At 31.9% G+C, this 18,054-nt stretch overlaps 2 protein-coding genes across 3 annotated transcripts; one reads left to right on the top strand and one right to left on the bottom strand.

The window, feature by feature from the left end:
• The first annotated feature begins 3 nt into the window (after nucleotides 1–3).
• On the top strand, nucleotides 4–14,937 carry LOC132722772 (uncharacterized). 2 transcript variants are annotated; one of them, XM_060707332.1, is made up of 2 exons: nucleotides 4–430; nucleotides 12,768–14,937. In XM_060707332.1, the coding sequence occupies exons 1-2, from the start codon at nucleotides 54–56 to the stop codon at nucleotides 14,116–14,118; spliced, it is 1,728 nt and encodes a 575-aa protein (XP_060563315.1). In that variant the 5' UTR covers nucleotides 4–53; the 3' UTR covers nucleotides 14,119–14,937. The 2 variants fall into 2 exon arrangements, with proteins under 2 accessions (XP_060563315.1, XP_060563316.1); XM_060707333.1 differs by lacking the exon at nucleotides 4–430 and adding an exon at nucleotides 11,579–11,946 and having other exon boundaries at nucleotides 12,768–14,927.
• A 284-nt stretch (nucleotides 14,938–15,221) lies between these two features.
• LOC132722771 (globin-1-like) lies at nucleotides 15,222–16,789 on the bottom strand. The gene is made up of 2 exons (XM_060707331.1): nucleotides 16,566–16,789; nucleotides 15,222–16,147 (listed from the first exon to the last, which is right to left on the bottom strand). Exons 1-2 carry the CDS (start codon nucleotides 16,677–16,679, stop codon nucleotides 16,028–16,030), a joined length of 234 nt encoding a protein of 77 aa, XP_060563314.1. The 5' UTR covers nucleotides 16,680–16,789; the 3' UTR covers nucleotides 15,222–16,027.
• Nucleotides 16,790–18,054: the final 1,265 nt, after the last annotated feature.

Here is an 18,054-nt window from a genome sequence, read left to right as displayed (position 1 = left end):
ATAACGCATTGTATTCGCATCGGTCTCAAATATCAGTACGACCGGTGTACAAAATGCCCTACAAGGAAGTTAAACTTCAGCTGAAAAAAATGGCCGTGGACGGGGGAGGATTTAGTCAATCTTTGTATCAAGGATCGGATAATGAAGATGATTTTCCGTGTTCTCCTTGTTTTAAAGATGGTAAAAATGTAGCCGCTATCAAACATTGTGTGGAATGTGATGTAAACTTGTGTCGAAAATGTTTAGGTGATCACGATAAGTTTTCAGTAATGAGAGGACATCAGTTACGAGACATGGTAAAACAGCTGAGCGGGAAAAAGCAGGAATTCCCAAGTGAGAAGTGTGAGAGACACGGAGGAAAATTGATAGATGTCTACTGTCCTGGTCATGATAGGGTTGGCTGCTCAACGTGTATGACCATTGAACACAGGTTTGAAAATTTCTACTTTCGGTTTCGGTGCATTGAAAAGGAAAATTATTTGTTTGTAAAATAAATGAATTTATAGTGTATTGTATCATTGTTCCAGAAATAGCAATTAACTTTCATTTCAATATATTCTGTATCTCATTTTGAAACAGGATATAACACCCCTCCCACTCAAGTTTCTTGTTCACAATTATTAATTTAGACATAATGTCAATTGATTCTTAAATTTAAGTGAAATATGAACAGGAGATTCTAGTTATATGCCACTTATAATTACACTATCTATAAAAACCTCTTTATTTTTAACAAAACAAATTAATTAATAAATTGCCCTGTGACATTTATCATATATTATTTTAATGTCATATTTTGAAAAAGAAGTAGCAAAGTCATGAGTATTTTACCAGGTAATTTTTAGCACAGATATTGTATTTTGATATTTATACCCCCGAAACGATGTCACCCGGTGGTCGGTCTGTTGGTCGGTCGGTCGGTGGGTTGGTTGGTCGGTCGATCAGTCAGTCAGTCCAGCGGTCCGTTGCATTTTCCTTATCCGGAGCATAACTTGAAGACTAATGATTGGAATTCAATACAAATTCATTCACTGATAAAGCACAATGAGAGAAAGTGCAGTGCACAAGAACCATAACTCCATCTTCACTAATTACAGAGTTATTGCCCTTTGTTACTTTTCCTTGTCCGGAGTAAACTTGAAAACTACTGGATCGAATTCAAAACAACTACATACAATCGTCAAGCACTATAAGCGGAAGTGCATTGCACAAGAATCATAATTTATGTAAAATAATTACGTCATATATAACTTCATACAATGATCAGGCACATTGAAAGGAAGTGCAGTGCACAAGAACCATAACTCCATCTTTACTAATTACAGAGGAATTGCCCTTTGTTACTTTTCCTTGTCCGGAGCATAACTCGAAAACTACTGATTGGAATTAAAAACAACGTCATACAATCGTCAAGCACAAAAAGAGACAGTGCAGTGCATAAGAATCATAACTCTATCTAAAGTAGTTACAGAGGTATTACCTTTGCTACTTTTCCCTTGTTTTTTGTCCGGAGAACAACTTGAAGACTAATGGTTTGAATTCAATATAACTTCAAACAATGATCAAGCACATTGAGAGAAAGTGCAGTGCACAAGAACCATAACTCTATTTTTGACTAACTACAGAGTTATTGCCCCTTGTTACTTTTCCTTATCCGGAGCGTAACTTGATAACTTCTAGTTGGAATTCAATGCAACTTTATAAAATCGTCAAGCAAATGAAGTGGAAGAGCAGTGCACAAGAACTATAACTCCATTTTCACAAATTATAGAGTTCTTGCCCTTTGATACTTTTCTTTGTATGGAGCATAGCTTGAAAAGTATCATTTGGAATTCAAAACAACTTCATACAATTGTCAAGCACAATAAGAGTAAGTGAAGTGCACATGAACCATAACTCTGTCCAGAGTAATTATAGAGTTATTGCCCTTTGTTACTTTTCCATTGCTTTTTTCTTGTCCAGAGCATAATTGAAAACTACTAGTTGGTATTCAATACAATTACATACAATGGTCAAGTATATTAACAGGAAGCGCAGTTCACAGAAACCATTACTCTTTCTTGACTCATTTTAGAGTTTTTGCCCTTTGTTACTTTTTATTGTACAGAGCATAACTTGAAAATTAATGGTTAGAATTCAATGAGTCTTCATACAATGGTCAAGGGCAGTGATATAAAGTGTTGTGCACAAGAACCATAACTCTATTTGAACTAATTACAGTCATTGCCCTTTGTTACTTTTTTGTCCAGTGCATAACTTAAAAACTAGTAGTTGGAATTCAATACAACTTCATACAATGGTCAAACGCAATGAAAGGAAGTGCAGTGTACAATAACCATAACTCCATCTTCAGTATTTGTAGGGTTATTGCCCTTTGTTCCTTTTCCTTGTCCGTTGCATAACTTAAAAACTTATGTTTAGAATTCAATGCAACTTCATACAATGGTCAACCACATTGAAAGGAAATGCAACATACAAGAACCACAACTATCTTTAATTACCCACAACCATAACTCTATTTCAATTCTTTTACAAGGCATTCTTGACTAAAGAAATAAAATCAGAAAGGAAGAAAATCAACGACCATTTGGACAAGATGGAAATGGAACTTCTTCAAGAAGTTGATGCCACCTTTCAGATAAAACTGCATCATATAGAGTTATGCATGAAAGAAGTTGATGCAAAGATCGCTTCACTGCAGGAAAATATGCAAAAGATCAGTGCTGCTAAACATGAAAACGAATCCGAGAAATATGTGCAGATTTAACGTGTTAACGAGAGAAGAAAAGGTGCAAGCGATTGTTTAGAAAACTTACGAGGGTCGAGGAAAACAGGCAGATTACGATTTGAACCGAATGAATATTTGACTGATTCGGAATGCAACTTTATTGGAAATGTTTTCCATCTTCCAGTAATTGGAGCAGGAAAATATCATGATGTTAATATGAGATCAAAGGATGACAAGGAATCGTGCCTAATAATTGGCATGTGCATGTGTGAAGATGGTAGTGTTGTTATGACAGATTATCATAATAAATGTATAAAGAAAATGAATGATTCCCTCCAGGTCATATCTTCGTTTAAAGTCACTTACAATCCTTATGGTATATGTCAGATAGAGTCGTCACTGCTGGCTGTTACTCTGATTAATGATAAGACAGTTCAGGTTATCTCCCAGAAAGGACCTATGAAGTTACAGCAATCCTTTAAAGTCGCCGATAGATGTCGGGGTATTGCATACAATGACGGGGTGATTTATGTTTGTTGTGGCGGATACAAGGGTGAAGGTGTTGGTCATCTGGGGGTATATACTGTTTCTGGGAAATTTATAGCATCGTACATAGATGAGATTCAATGTCCTTTATATGTAACAATATCAAGCCTTAACATGGAAATATTTGTGAGTGACGTATATAAAGGTATCCTAATCGTTGATAAAAAGCGAAGTATGAAACCCATTTCTGTAGATAAGAAACTTTTTTCAGATCCGTGTTGTATTTGTGAGATAAATAAAAGTCAGTTATGTGTTGGGTTTCTTACGTCAAACAATGTACTTTTAATGTCAACTGACGGAAATGATCAGGTAGAGCTATTGACAGGACAAGATGGCTTTACAAAGCCCTTTGGTTTATGTTTCGATAACAAAACGTCAAGGCTCTTTGTATCGTGTTGTAAAAGTGACACACTAATGATCTTTACTTTAAAGCTGCATGCCTCCAGATGAGCGAATATATTTTTTATTAAATCAAACTTGAAAAAAAGTGCTGAGATTTTAAGAAAATTAAAGAGACTTAAAATAAGAGTAATAATTCCCATGTTTTGTGCGATTTATGTCTGATTTTGCAGTATTTTTCACGTTATTTCTTCTGTGTTATTAATGCAGTAAGGGCTATTTATGCATATTTAGACCTCTTTTTTTGTAATTTACATTAGCTTGTAGCTTGTATGTGCTACTTGCAATGTGAAAATTATTTTCTTTGTTCATTTCACAATAGTTTACTTTAAAATACCTTTTTTTCAAAATTAATTAAAAATAGCATGAATCTTCAGGCGTGCAGCTTTAAGGTTAAGCCATTGAAGTTTCTTTAGTTAACATTTTATGACAGTCAATGATGCATAAGTGTTTATCATTGATATTATCTGACAGACGTGCCGCCACTGAAGGAGATGTATCACTAAAATCATTTTGACTGATGAAATAGTGAGTTGTTGTTCATATGTGCTTAAAATGTATCATGCATTATATCTCATAGATTCTAACACGCTTTCTGGTGAATTCGTCACTTTTCACAGAGAAGAAAAAGAAAATTCATTCTTCTTGTGATAAGGTGGTTAACAAAGCCTTGCAAGGCAACAATAATAACGCATTTATTTGATGTTTTCTTTCATTATGATGCTAAAATAACATCACACATTCTCTAACTCCACAGGTTAACCTTGTATTTTGCTAATCATTACACGTATCTATTCTGTTGACATATCCACGAGATAAAGACCTTATCCTAGGGCATACACACGGTAAAGGGTCTGATGTACATCTACTTTGCTTTGTCGGAAAAAGTCATATATGATCTGAAATAATTGGGACTAAAAATATAACCAATGTTTAATTTTAGTATTACAACATGCTCATCGGAGGTGATCGAGGATGAAAAAACATTTTTTGATTGAGTGTGATTACGCAACAATATTCTAGGCAAAATAATCCTAAATGATGAATACATTTCTTTACCTACATCTGACAGATCAGCATATCCTTTAAACAAGTATCTGCTAAAATGACGAAATATATTGTTAATTCATATCTTCATAGAAGAAAATCTCGAATTATGACATAATAAAATGTCATACGAATTTCTTTAAACTTGTAAAATTTAATACTAATTTACATCTCACTCTATACATGTATAATTTTGTATATCTATCGTCTATGTAATCAGTATAATGATCAATATCGGAATTCATTATGATGTCTATTGGTGGCTTATAGGTCCATTGGATTCAATACATCTAAATTATTGTATACTTGTAACATTTTGCATATTTCACTATAATAAAATATTTACTTACTTAGGTACTTACTTACTTTCTTACTTAGGGAAATAAGAAAATATCTTGTCTGGTAATATAAATAGTTCTTACTTTTTTCAGGATTTATACTTAATTTTCATCATTTTTTAAAATAAATGTTATTTTATCACCACAACTCCTTTTCAAGAAACACTTGAAAAAGTGGTATTTTTAGAGTATGATGCTTCGACTGTTCAAAAGAAGCAAATGAGCCTTATACGACCAAAAGGTCATTTTGGTACACCTTGTTGAAACTGAACTTGTACGTAATCATATACTCGTACGTGTCTTAAGATCACAAAATGCACCTGTACGTAAAGAAATGTGCACAAAAAGATGGAAAATTAAACTCCCGATATGTCCTTAAAACATGACAGTATGAATGAAGGAAATACCGTATGGTATCCACGTTGACAGACTTAACAAAGACGCAAGCCTTGAAACGCGTATAGGCTCATATTCTGCAAACATTATCAAACAGTCGTTGAGAAACAAATAACAAAGTAATTAGAAATAAAAAAGAATATATTTTTGTAAGTGGCGCAAATCATTCATTTAAAGTAACAATATATTGTGTTTATGAAAACAACTGTTGTAATTTATCTGTCAAATTTTTAAAAAATTAGCAAGTTATTCGCCAACAGTACAAATCTAAATAAAATTTGCTATTGTACTATTAAGGAAATGCCATTTCGAGATTCATCTGCAAAATGTACATTAGTATGTGTATGGATAGGTTCTAGATTCATTTATTTAGTATGTGTAACCTACCAGAAAGATTATAGTATAAATAAAAAAAACTTATATGTATATTGAATACTAACATAATGTAACATACCAATTTTAAATGCATAAACATTTTATTTATATTGGAATGTGTCGAAATATGAAGAATCGCTTTTAAGTTCCAAAATATACAAATTGTATTGCCAAAATATGATACAATATGATTACTTGATTTAGAAGATTTACGTAAAATCATTATCTACCGTGAATGCCATATTATAATTCATCGTTTATTTGTACCTATATATTGCTGGCTTTACGATTTTTCAAATAGCAATGGTGATAACCACTGCAAGACCGATGTCAATTCAACCGCCAAACGTGATGCATTTATTTTGTCTAAGTTTATTTTGTTAATAAACTCGGTGTCATGTTCAACTCAAACAAACAATTATGCAAAAGTGTAGTAAATTTCAAAAATATTTAAAATTTGGTTTTCATAATATCCAAGATCGCCTCGTTAATCTTCTGCCATCATATTTGCTGGTCACCTTTTATTCCTATAGTGTCGCTGACAAAACCTGCGAGTTGTTCTGTCAGTGCATCCTGGAAATAAAAGAAGTCTGTGTTTAAGTAAAAATACAAAAATAAAATTAACGAAAACGTAATTAAGTTCTTTGAAATAATGATTTTTACGCTTGAATGTGTGATTACTACGATTGCAATGTTACATGTTGGCTGGCTATCTACAGTAATGTGTTAATACTATAATTGTTGGTCCAGAGTTTAAAAAAATAAATGGTTTCTGATCAAACTCGAAACAGTTCATGTTCAATTTTAGTATCATCTAGAAATCCACAATCGACTCTTTCGATCGTTAAGCCAATTATACTCCTAAATTTTGGCGGGAAAATAACTAAACAATTTATTTATTGTTGATCTCTTTTATTTAAAATAAGCAATGTATTTCAGTTCTGAAAAATTATATACCAACTACTTATTCTATCTCTTAATATATCTTAAGTACCTTGAACAGTCCCATGTCTGTAGTTCCCCTTTTCTTATGACTGGCACACATTCCGCTGACTTTTTGATCCAGCGGCTCAGCATTATCGAGGTTCTCCATCCAAGACTGAACCATTTTACCAAACAAACAGGACTTCAATTTTATATCACAATTGGTAAACGCTTCCTTGATTTTTGGATTGTTTGCGAAAAGCCTGTTAATAAAACAAAGAAAACTATTTCATTTTGGGAAAAATTTATAAATTTTGATTTTTTTTATTTTCATTTTATAAAAAATTGCATATTCATTAATTGAACATTAGCCGAAGACATGTTAAGGACTATAGTTCCTTGAAGGATTTGTCTCTTTCTCTGACAACATGTATTACATAATACATATTTATATACAAATTTGTTTCATTTTATTAGATAACTGCAGTTAAAAATGTTAAGAAATTATATTGTATATCGATAAATTGTTAAAGCTATAGTGAGGCCGATGTTACATAACTCGATATACAGGTCGAGCGATAAGACCTTAGCAATGATCTCCCATGCACAATCAAATATGTTAAATAAATGCCTTAAATATTACTGTTGTCAAAGATGGTGTATGTAGTATGTAAAAATATATGTAAAATTCATACTTTCGTTATCAACATGATTTAAATTCAATATTCAATTGAGAATTAATTTTAACCTGTTAAACTATCTACTTCACCGGTGATAGATCTGGTCTAATATGTTAAATTATTACAATTGGATTTTTATCACACTTAATTATTCTTTATATTTTATGTTGCATATATACTATTGACACATACGACGAAAATGTGAATTATTATAAGCATGAACAGCATGTAATAGGTGAATATATGTTTCCATTGCCTATGTAAAATGTGCTACTATAATGCATATTTGGGATCATGTCAATTAAATATTGATGCCATTTGCCATATTACATATTTTGCATATTGTACCATATGGGTCTATGACCTTCTGTGAGAAGATAAATAAATTTGTTAAACTTGTTTTGCATTATTTACCTTGGTAGATGACCAGTAACATAAATGCATTATATATATTCTGAGACAGATTATTGTTTATTTGTTAAAATTTCTTATTTGTTTTGAACTTATACCAGTATTGATAAAATTTCTGCAAACACTTTAATAAACAATGGTGATACTGTAGTTAACAAGAGATACATGTGTCAGGATTATAAATACTTGTATGGTATTTAACATCTTCATTCATGATGTTGACCCTGAAATCGACGAAAAGGTGGATGCAAATTTCTTTTACGACATAGAAAATTCGAGAACATTGTTAAGTTGCTGACTGTATGTTCATTATTTTTTTAACAACTTCAAATACGATACGGACACCCATGCCGATGAAAAGGAATGATGGATGCATTTGTTCTTTTATATAATAGAAAATTGAGAACATTGTTTAGAAGTTGACGTTATCATACTGATATTTTATTAACTTTTAACATAGTATTGTTAGTAATATCGCACCTGGTATAAAACGCCACCCAGTTTTTTGCATCCCAATCTTTGTAAGCCGCACTCCATGTATCCAAAACATTCTTCTTGTCAGCTGAGAATAGAAATAGAAAAAAAAATTAATAATAAATACGTATAAAAAATATAATCGCTTTATGATTTTCTTGATGAAAATATTGTTCTTTGAGCCAAAACCGAAACGGAATTCTAATGTATAGTTGCCTGCAATTGGAACGTTTAGCAGAAAGATTTTTAACATACGAAGAATGCCCAACACGGCAAAATTAAACATGTTGCAGGCTTGGTTTTATTTAGTCTGTTAATAGACGGAAGTGGTGATTGGAAGCTACCGTCCACGCCCGCTAGCATCGGCTTAGGCAGAATTCAACAATTAACATGAACTTGTAAAATTTTGAATCTTAAGACATCCGCAGATGTGTTCATATGGCATAAGATAATTACTTAAACCTCTAACTAGATAACTTACTTCCATAGATATATTTTGTATGTGCTGGGACCAAAGATTACTTTTGTCCCAGGTATGTGATAAGAAATTAGAATGTCTTTTAAAATGTCATTTTATTAATAATGTCATTTCCACGGACCTGGTACCATCTTTGACAGAGGGCACACCCTAAAAGATAGGTAAGAGTCGTTTCAAAAGAATCTAGAGATTTGATGTTTACAGTATTAATCTACTAACGAGGAAATAAATGGTGACACTTAAACCTGAACTCTCTTAAACTGAACCTCTTAAACAGTAAATTAAGCACACAATCAGCGAGAAACTGTCTTCAACAAACAGACTGTTTGTGCACATATTTAAGATAATGTTTTTAGATCTCAGAGACGTCAACATTGTATCATTGTTTTGTAAGTCATGTAAACATTGTTTCTTTTATATTTAGTTTATCTGAAACAAACATTAAAATACAAAGTGGCAATTTATGGAATACATTTCCAACTGACATAAAACTACAAAGTAAATTGTCATTTTTTAAGAGTAAACTAAAGGATTATTAAATAATAAAGAATACTGCTCAAAGCGCTAAAAGCTGTTAACTATTTTTTAACAGAGATTTATATAACTCTCTCTCTCTCTCTCTCTTTTCTTCTTTTTTTTTTTGTTGTTGTTTTTGGGGTTTTTTTTGTTTGTTTGTTAACATTTATTGATGATAGCATGTGCATGCGTAGTTAAATACTAATTTCCACAAGTTATTATTTATAATCCACAAAAATGCTATGTATTTTGTGTACCAGAGGTTTTAAACCAGAGATATATTGTTTATATTCATAAAATTTTAAATAGAACGTATCTGCATGAACCCCACTCTGTTGGAACCACGACCTCTGTAAGTAAATTTGGTGGGCTCTTTAAGTACGGCAGTGTCACCTTCTAAATAAGACGGCTCAGTTAGAACAACTATATTCGATTGTTAAGCTCTCTTGGCAGGTTCACCAACATCTTGCGGTTTGTTCAGGTCTGAACTATAGCAAACACCAATTGTCTTCTGTTGAAAATATCTAAAATGTGTTTTTCAACTAAATAAGTCTCGGTGTAATTAAACTCATTTAAAACACTTCCCTTTTCACTACTTTTCCAGATTTCTATAAAGGTCATTTTTATGTTAAACCTTTGTAAAATGAAGAAATAAATAGTGGCTAAATTACATTTCGAAGAGGTGATAAAGTTGCAACCATTATTGGTAGGATAAAAATAATATTTGATGCAACCATCATAGTGATATTAAACAAGAGGGCCAAGATAGCCCTAGATCGCTCACTTGACCAATTACACTTTTCAGAGCAATTACTCAGACAAGCATCCTGACCAAGTTTTATGACAATTGAGTCAAAATGTGACCACTAGAGTGTTAACAAGGTTTTTCCATATTTGGTAGGTGTGACCTAGTTTTAACCCCAGGTGAACCATATTCGAAATAGACCTAGAAATCATCAAAACAAACTTTTGGACCAGTTTCCAGGATTTTTGGATCAAAACAGTAGCCTCTAAAGTGTTAACAATATTTTTTCTATTTTTAGTTCATGTGACCTAGTTTTTCATCCGAGATGATCCATGTTCAAACAATTACCGAGCAATTACCTAGACAAGCGCCCTGACCAGGTTTGATGATGATTGAGGCAAACATGTGACCACTCGAGTGTTAACGAACAAATGTGGACGAACGACGGACATTCAAAGCCTTGAGCTAGCTAAGGTGAGCTCAAAATTTATCACTCATCTTGTTTCAAAACTTTTGAAATCATTTCCTCTTCAATAAATAAAAAAACTGAACAAAATGCGGCATTATCTCTTAATAGTATTCAGTAAATTTGTCCTTAATTTGTTCACATTTAATATAATATGTCTCTTGTATGTAATTAATAACTACGCAAAACAGTTGTATCAACAAATACCATGAACACATTAAAATACGATACAGTTTTCCTTTTCAGTGAACATGAGAAATTAGTATATCTTAATCACGTTTTAAAAGGAATTGCCTTTCAATAACTTAGACTTCAAGACCCGATATAGTTTAGCTTTTTTTTATAAAGGTTTTTACACAAGATCAAAATTATGTTTAGTCAAAGAGTCGTCGAATTAATTGTTTGGAAGTCACATTTTCAGATCATAAAAAATTATTTTCAAATCATTTTCAATATGTTCATTAAGCATGAAGCCGTTTTTTGTTTTTGCCTTAGTAAACCGCATTGTTCTTCTACACAAAAATATTATCAAATATAAACAATTAACCATATCAAGTTCGATCATGAAAATCTCACATAGAAGTGAAATTCCTGGCTTTCTACAAGTATATGTTTTTCAGTCTTTATTCATTCACATCTAAATGTCCTCCTCAAAGGTATTTCGAAAAACGTGAAAATGTGTCACTGTTTTGTGCTTTCAGACTGTTGTTATGGTAACGGACTCGAATGAATCTTTAAGTTCTTATATGTTATTTAAAGTAAATTTGAAATGCCTGATATAGGACACGACTTAAGACAGCATGATTTTAGCATTAGTCCTATAATGGTAGATGAAAATATAACAGGTATGCTTTTAATACATTTCTTCTTAATAACGTTATCTATTGTGATTTAATTGATATTTGACTGAATCAATGACTTTTACTTTTAAAAAATGTCCAATACTTATTACGAACCTTTAAGATAAACGTTTAAATGGAAATGCCATTCAATACTACCTTCGTGATATTAGTTTACACTAGATAGTATGGTAAATTAGTTACGACTGTGACAACCGTACAAGACTAAACATATGCTGAAAAATGGCCGTAGACGGGCGTAAATTTAGTCAATCTTTGTATCAAGGATCGGATATAGAAAATGAGTTTCCGTGTTCTCCTTGTACTAAAGAGGGGAAGAATGTGGCTGCTATTAAACATTGTGTGGAATGTGATGAAAATCTGTGTCAAAAATGTTTGGGTGATCACAATAAGTTTTCAGTAATGAGAGGACATCAGTTACTAGACACGGTAAAACAGCTGAGCGGGAAAAGGCAGGATTTACCAAGTCAGAGATGTGAAAGACACGGAGGAAAATTGATAGATGTCTACTGTCCTGGTCATGATAAAGTTGGCTGCGCAACGTGTATGACCATTGACCACAGGTTTGAAAATTCTACTTTCGGTTTCGGTGCATTGACAAGAAAATTATTTTGTCTTATAGCCCATTTAAAAAAAAAGATTACAATAACTGCCTCTTTTTGTCGTCAAAATGAATTTATATATTTATTGGTCCAGAAATAGCAATTAACTACATTCAATATTATCCTCAGGGTCTCTCAACTTGTACGTTTTAACTCAAGGTAAATCGGTCATTTTAAACCTGTGAAAACTGGCAGAAATCAACATTACCCATGTCTTTTGTTGTTTAGATAAGTTATAGAATTAAGGTTGAATTCCATTTAAAATCATACTGAAATTTTGAAACAGACAAATTGCATTTCGAGTTCGTGGGATACAACACCCCAACAATGTTTCTTGTTCAAGATTATTAATTTAGATATAATTAAATTGATTTTAAGCCATTTTTACATTGAAGTAGTAATATCTCTATATATAGAGAATATATTATATATTTTTTGTATCTCTATCAGATGCCTACATCAAATACTATTTTTTATTCCTTATTATTGATTCATTTTATTCATTTCATTTTAAAACAAAACTTGATATTCTATATATATGTCACTTATAATTACAATATTGTATAAAAACTTCATTAATATTAACAAAACAAATTAATTAATTAACAGTCCTGTGATATTTATTTTATATTATATTCATGTCATATTCTAGAAAAGAAGTAATAACATCATAATTGATTATCAGACTGATAATATTTTACAAAGTAATTTTTTTTAGCACAGATATTTTATTTTGATAGTTCATATTGAGTACACCTATTGCCTCGTCTATTTCATTGCAGTGGCTGCAAAGGTATAAGTTACATACCAGACATAGCTTGTAAAACTAAAACCTCCGAAAAACTAAAACTTCTTGAAGCTGAACTAAACACACTACAGTCTCGTTTCCACGCCTTAAAACAAAACAAGAAGGAAGAACTAGAAAATGCGAAGAAAGAAAAAAACCAATTGATCAAAGAAATAAAATCAGAAAGGAAGAAAATCAACGACCATTTGGACAAGATGGAAATGGAACTTTTTCAAGAAGTGGATGCCACATTTCAGAATAAAATGCAAAATATAGAGTTATGCATGAAAGAAGTTGATGCAAAGATCGCTTCACTGCAGGAAAATATGCAAAAGATCAGTGCTGCTAAACATGAAAACGAATCCGAAAAATATGTGCAGATAAAACGTGTTAACGGGAGAAGAAAAGATGCAAGCGATTGTTTAGAAGACTTAGGAAGGTCGGGGAAAACAGGCAGATTGCGGTTTGAACCGAACGGATATGTGACTGATTCGGAATGCAACTTAATTGGAAATGTTCTTCATCTTCCAGTAATTGAAGCAGAAAAATGTCATGTTATTAATATACGAACAAAGGATGACAAGGAATCGTGCTATATACTTGACATGTGCATGTGTGAAGATGGATGTATTGTTATGACAGATTACAACAATAAATGTATAAAGAAAATGAATGATTCCTTCCAGATCATATCTTCGCTGAATGTCACTGACAATCCTTATGGTATTTGTCAGATAGACTCTTCAATACTGGCCGTCACTCTGACTAGTGATAAGACAGTCCAGTTTATCTCCCAGACAGACCCAATGAAGCTTCAGAAATCCTTCAAAGTCGCCGATAGATGTCGGGGTATTGCATACAATGACGGAATGATTTATGTTTGCTGTGGCGGATCAAAGATACGAAAAGATGAAGGTGTCGGTCATTTGGCGGTGTATAATATTTCTGGAAAATTGCTAGCATCGTACTTTGATGAGATTAAATGGCCTCAGTATGTACAAATCTCAAGCCTCAAAATGGAAATGTTTGTGATCGACGCATTTGAAAGTATCCTTGTCGTTGATAAAACCCGAAGTATGAAACCCATTACTGTAGATAAGAGACTTTTTTCAAATCCTAGTTGTATTTGTGAGATAAATAAAAGTCAGTTCTGTCTTGGGTATTTTCAGTCAAACAATGTACTTTTAATGTCAGCTAACAGAAAGGACCAGGTAGAGCTATTGACAGCACAAGACGGTTTAATAGATCTCATTGGTTTATGTTTCGATAACAAAACGTCAAGGCTCTTTGTTTCCTGTAATAAAAGTGACACACTTTTGGTCTTTACTTTAAAGTTAAGCCATTGACTTTTCTTAACAATTTATGACATTTCTTCATGAAAGCATAGGTGTTTATCTTTAATTTTATGGGTGTCACTGAAAACATTTTGACCGATGAAGAAGTGAGTTGTAGTTTATTTTTGCTTAAAATGTATCATGAATTATCATGTTATCTACTCGTAACAGGTTTGGTGGTTAATTTGTCACTATTCATAGAGAAGGAAAAAACTTAGTTAACAAAGCTATAAAAGGCAAGAATAATAGTGCATTTTATTGATGTTTTCTTTCCATATGATGCTACAATAACATCACACATACTCTAACTTTACATGTTTGCATTGCAAATTTCTTCAAAGTGATATTCTGAAAGATTTCAAAGCTTCATGTGTTTCAAAAACAGGGACCTTACAAAGGACAGAACAGAAAGGTGACATAAGCCCGCAAAGGATAAAATGATGGCCAGAGCAAAAATGATTAAAGATGGAAAGGCCAAATTAATAACCTTGCATTTTGCTTATTACACGTATCTATTCTGTTGACAAATCCACGAGATAAAGACTTAATCCTAAGGGTATACACATGGTCGAGTATAAACCGGTGAAGTTTCATAGGTACGTTTACTTTGCTTTGTCAGAAAAGTCATAAATGTTCTGAAATAATTGGGACTCATAATATAACCAATACGTAGTTTTGAGTAGCACAACATATACTTTTCATCATATATAATTTTGTGTCAATTGTTTCTTTGTATATATGCTTTTGCATAATCCTGAGGCCATAAAGCGAAATAAAGTATTTGTATTGTGTTGTATTGTATCATCAGGAAAACCAAATAATTGATTTTTTTCTTTAAACATTGCTGTTAAGAAACCAGTTTGTCTTGTAACATAAAGAGTATATTTTTTTCTTGAATTCATAGTTTATTTTAGCTCTTTTTAAATTAAACACAACTCACTTTCACGAAACACTTTTGAAAAACTGGTATATCATGATGCTTGGACTGTTAAAAAAAAAAGCTAATGACCCTAATTCGGCCTATAGGTCTGTTTGGTACACCTTGCTGACACTGACCTTCTTGTAATCATATATTTAGGTAACCACGTTGACAGACTTAATAAAGATCTAAGCATTGAAACGCATACAAACTCATATTCTGCAAACATAAATAAGCAGTCCTTGAGAACTGGATTAGAAATGAATAAAGGAGAAACAAATGACAAGTGATTAGAAATAACAAAAAAGAATATATTTTAAGGCTAGATAATACAGCATTTTGTAATTGGCACAATCTTTCGTCATATATAATTGTTGTATTTTCTATGTCAAATTCTTAGAAATAAATGCAAATTCAAAACGTTCACAAATTTTTCGCATGCGTCAATGTTGTATTTGTTTTGTTGCTTTTTAGAATTTTCAAGTAATTCGCCAAGCGGACAAATTTAAATAAAATTTGCTTTTGTACTAAGAAAATGCCCTCTCGAGATTCATCTGCAAATGTACTTTATTATGTGAATGAATAGTTTCTTAATTAATTTATTTAGTACGTGTAATCTACCGGATAGAAAATAATATAAAATCTTTACACTAGTATGTATATTAAATACAAACATAATGTGACATATCAATTTTAAATACATTGTTTTTATATTGTAATGGGTCGAAATATTAAAAATCGCTTTTAAGTTCCAAAATATGCACATCGTATTGCTAAAATATGATAAAATATGATTACTTGATTTAGAAGATACATATAAGGGGTATATTTCTAGCTTTGCGACTTTGAAATGACAATGATGATGAAGCTCTCGTTGAACCACTGCAAGACCGATGTCAAAACAACCGCCAAATGTGTCTAAGTTCATTTAGCTGATAGAGTCAGTGTCATGTATAATTCAAACAATCAATTATGCAAAAGAGTAGGAAATGTCAAAAAGATTTAGAATTTGGTTTTCATAATATCCAAGATCACCTCGTTAATCTTCTGCCATGACGTTTGCTGGTCACCATTCATTCCTACAGTGTCGCTGACGAAACCGGCAAGTTCAGTCAGTGCATCCTGAAAAAAAGTTTGTCTTTGAGCGAAAATACAAAACAAATCTAACGAAAACGTAATTAAGTTCTTTGAAATAATGATTTTTACGCTTAAATGTGTGATTACTACGATTGCAATGTTACATGTTGGCATGTTATCGACAGTCGAGATATTAATGTGTTAATACTATAATAGTTGGTCCAAAGTTCAAATAATATATGGTTTCTGATCAGACTCGCAAGTGTTCATGTTCAATTTTAGTATCAACAAGAAATCCACAATCGACTCTTCTGATCGTTAAGCCAAATATACTCTTGCATGTTGGCGGGCAAATACCTAAACCATTTATTGGTGTTGATCTCTTTTATTTAAAAGCAGTGTACTTCAGTTCTGAAATATGATTAACAACCACTAATTCTATCTCCTAATATATACTAAGTACCTTGAAAAGTCCCATGTCTGTGGTACCTCTTTTCTTATGGCTGGCACACATTCCGCTGACATTTTGATCCAACGTTCCAGCATTATCGAGGTTCTCCATCCAAGACTGGACCATTTTACCAAACAAACCGGACTGCAATTTTATATCACAATTGGTAAACGCTTCCTTGATTTTTGGATTGTTTGCGAAAAGCCTGTTAATAAAACAAAGCAAACTATTTCATTGTGTGAAACAATTTTAACTTTGAATTTTTTATTTTCATTTTAAAAAAACATTGCATATTCAGGTCCTAAAGTATCAAATTTAAATGAATAAATTGAACATTAGCCATGTTAAGGACTATTGTTCCTTGGAGAATTGTGTCTCTTTCTCTGACAACATGAATTGCATTATGTACCTTGGCAGATGACCAGTAACATAAATGCATTATATATACATTGTATTCTGAGACTAACATTATTGTTAAAATTTCTTCTTTGTTTTGAACTTCTACCAGAATTGATAAAATTTCTGCAAACACATTAATGAGCAATGGTGATACTATAGTAAACAAGAGATACGCGTCAGGACTATAAATACTTGGTAGATATTTAACATCGAAAATTCGAGAACATTGTTGAGTTGTTGACTGTACGCTCATTATCTTTTTTTAACAACTTCATTTACGATACGGACACCCATGCCGACAAAATGAAATGATGGATGCAATTGTTTTTTAAGTAATAAAAAGAAATAGGAGAACATTGTTGAGAAGTTGACGTTATGTTGGAGCTTGGAGCATAATGATATTTTCCAACTTTTAGCATAGTATTGTTAGTAATATCTTACCTGGTATAAAATGCCACACCGTTTTTAGCATCCCAATCTTTGTAAGCTGCACTCCATGTATCCAAAACATTCTTCTTGTCAGCTTAGAATATAAACAGAAAAAAAGTTTAATAATAATTACGTACATAAAATGTAACCACTTTATGATTCACTCGATGAAAATAATGTTCTTTGAGCCAAAAGCAAGCGGAATTCTACTTGCAATTGGAACGCTCAGTCGAAAGGGAAAGGTATCCAATTGCATAGATATTGAATTATAAGTTTTATTTGTATGGGTATTTCTTTAGAATTTAATTTTTATGAGTATTTCATTAGAATTTCATTTGTATGGGTTTAGACATTCGTTTGGAATAAATTTGTATGGAAATTTGTTTAAAAATTCATTTGGAATTTCATTTGTATGGGTATTTGTTTAATATTTCATTTGGAATTTCATTTGTATGGGTATTTGTTTAGAATTTCATTTGGAATTTCATTTGTTTGGGTATTTGTTTAGAATTTCATTTGTATGGCTATTTCATTAGAATTTAACTTTTAATGTCAGTTTTGTGAACATAGAGAAAATATAAACGTTTAGAAGATAATACAAAATCATGGGGCCCGTTTAAATAGAAAATGTATTATTAATGTAAAAATCACTGTTATATATTTATTCTATTAA

This window comes from Ruditapes philippinarum, unplaced genomic scaffold, assembly GCF_026571515.1.
Source record: "Ruditapes philippinarum isolate M1 unplaced genomic scaffold, ASM2657151v2 ctg7907_1_1_1_1, whole genome shotgun sequence".
In the NCBI taxonomy this organism is placed as follows: Eukaryota; Metazoa; Mollusca; class Bivalvia; order Venerida; family Veneridae; genus Ruditapes; species Ruditapes philippinarum.
Note: the sequence above shows the minus strand (reverse complement) of the source record. Positions and strands in the feature narration are given on the sequence as shown.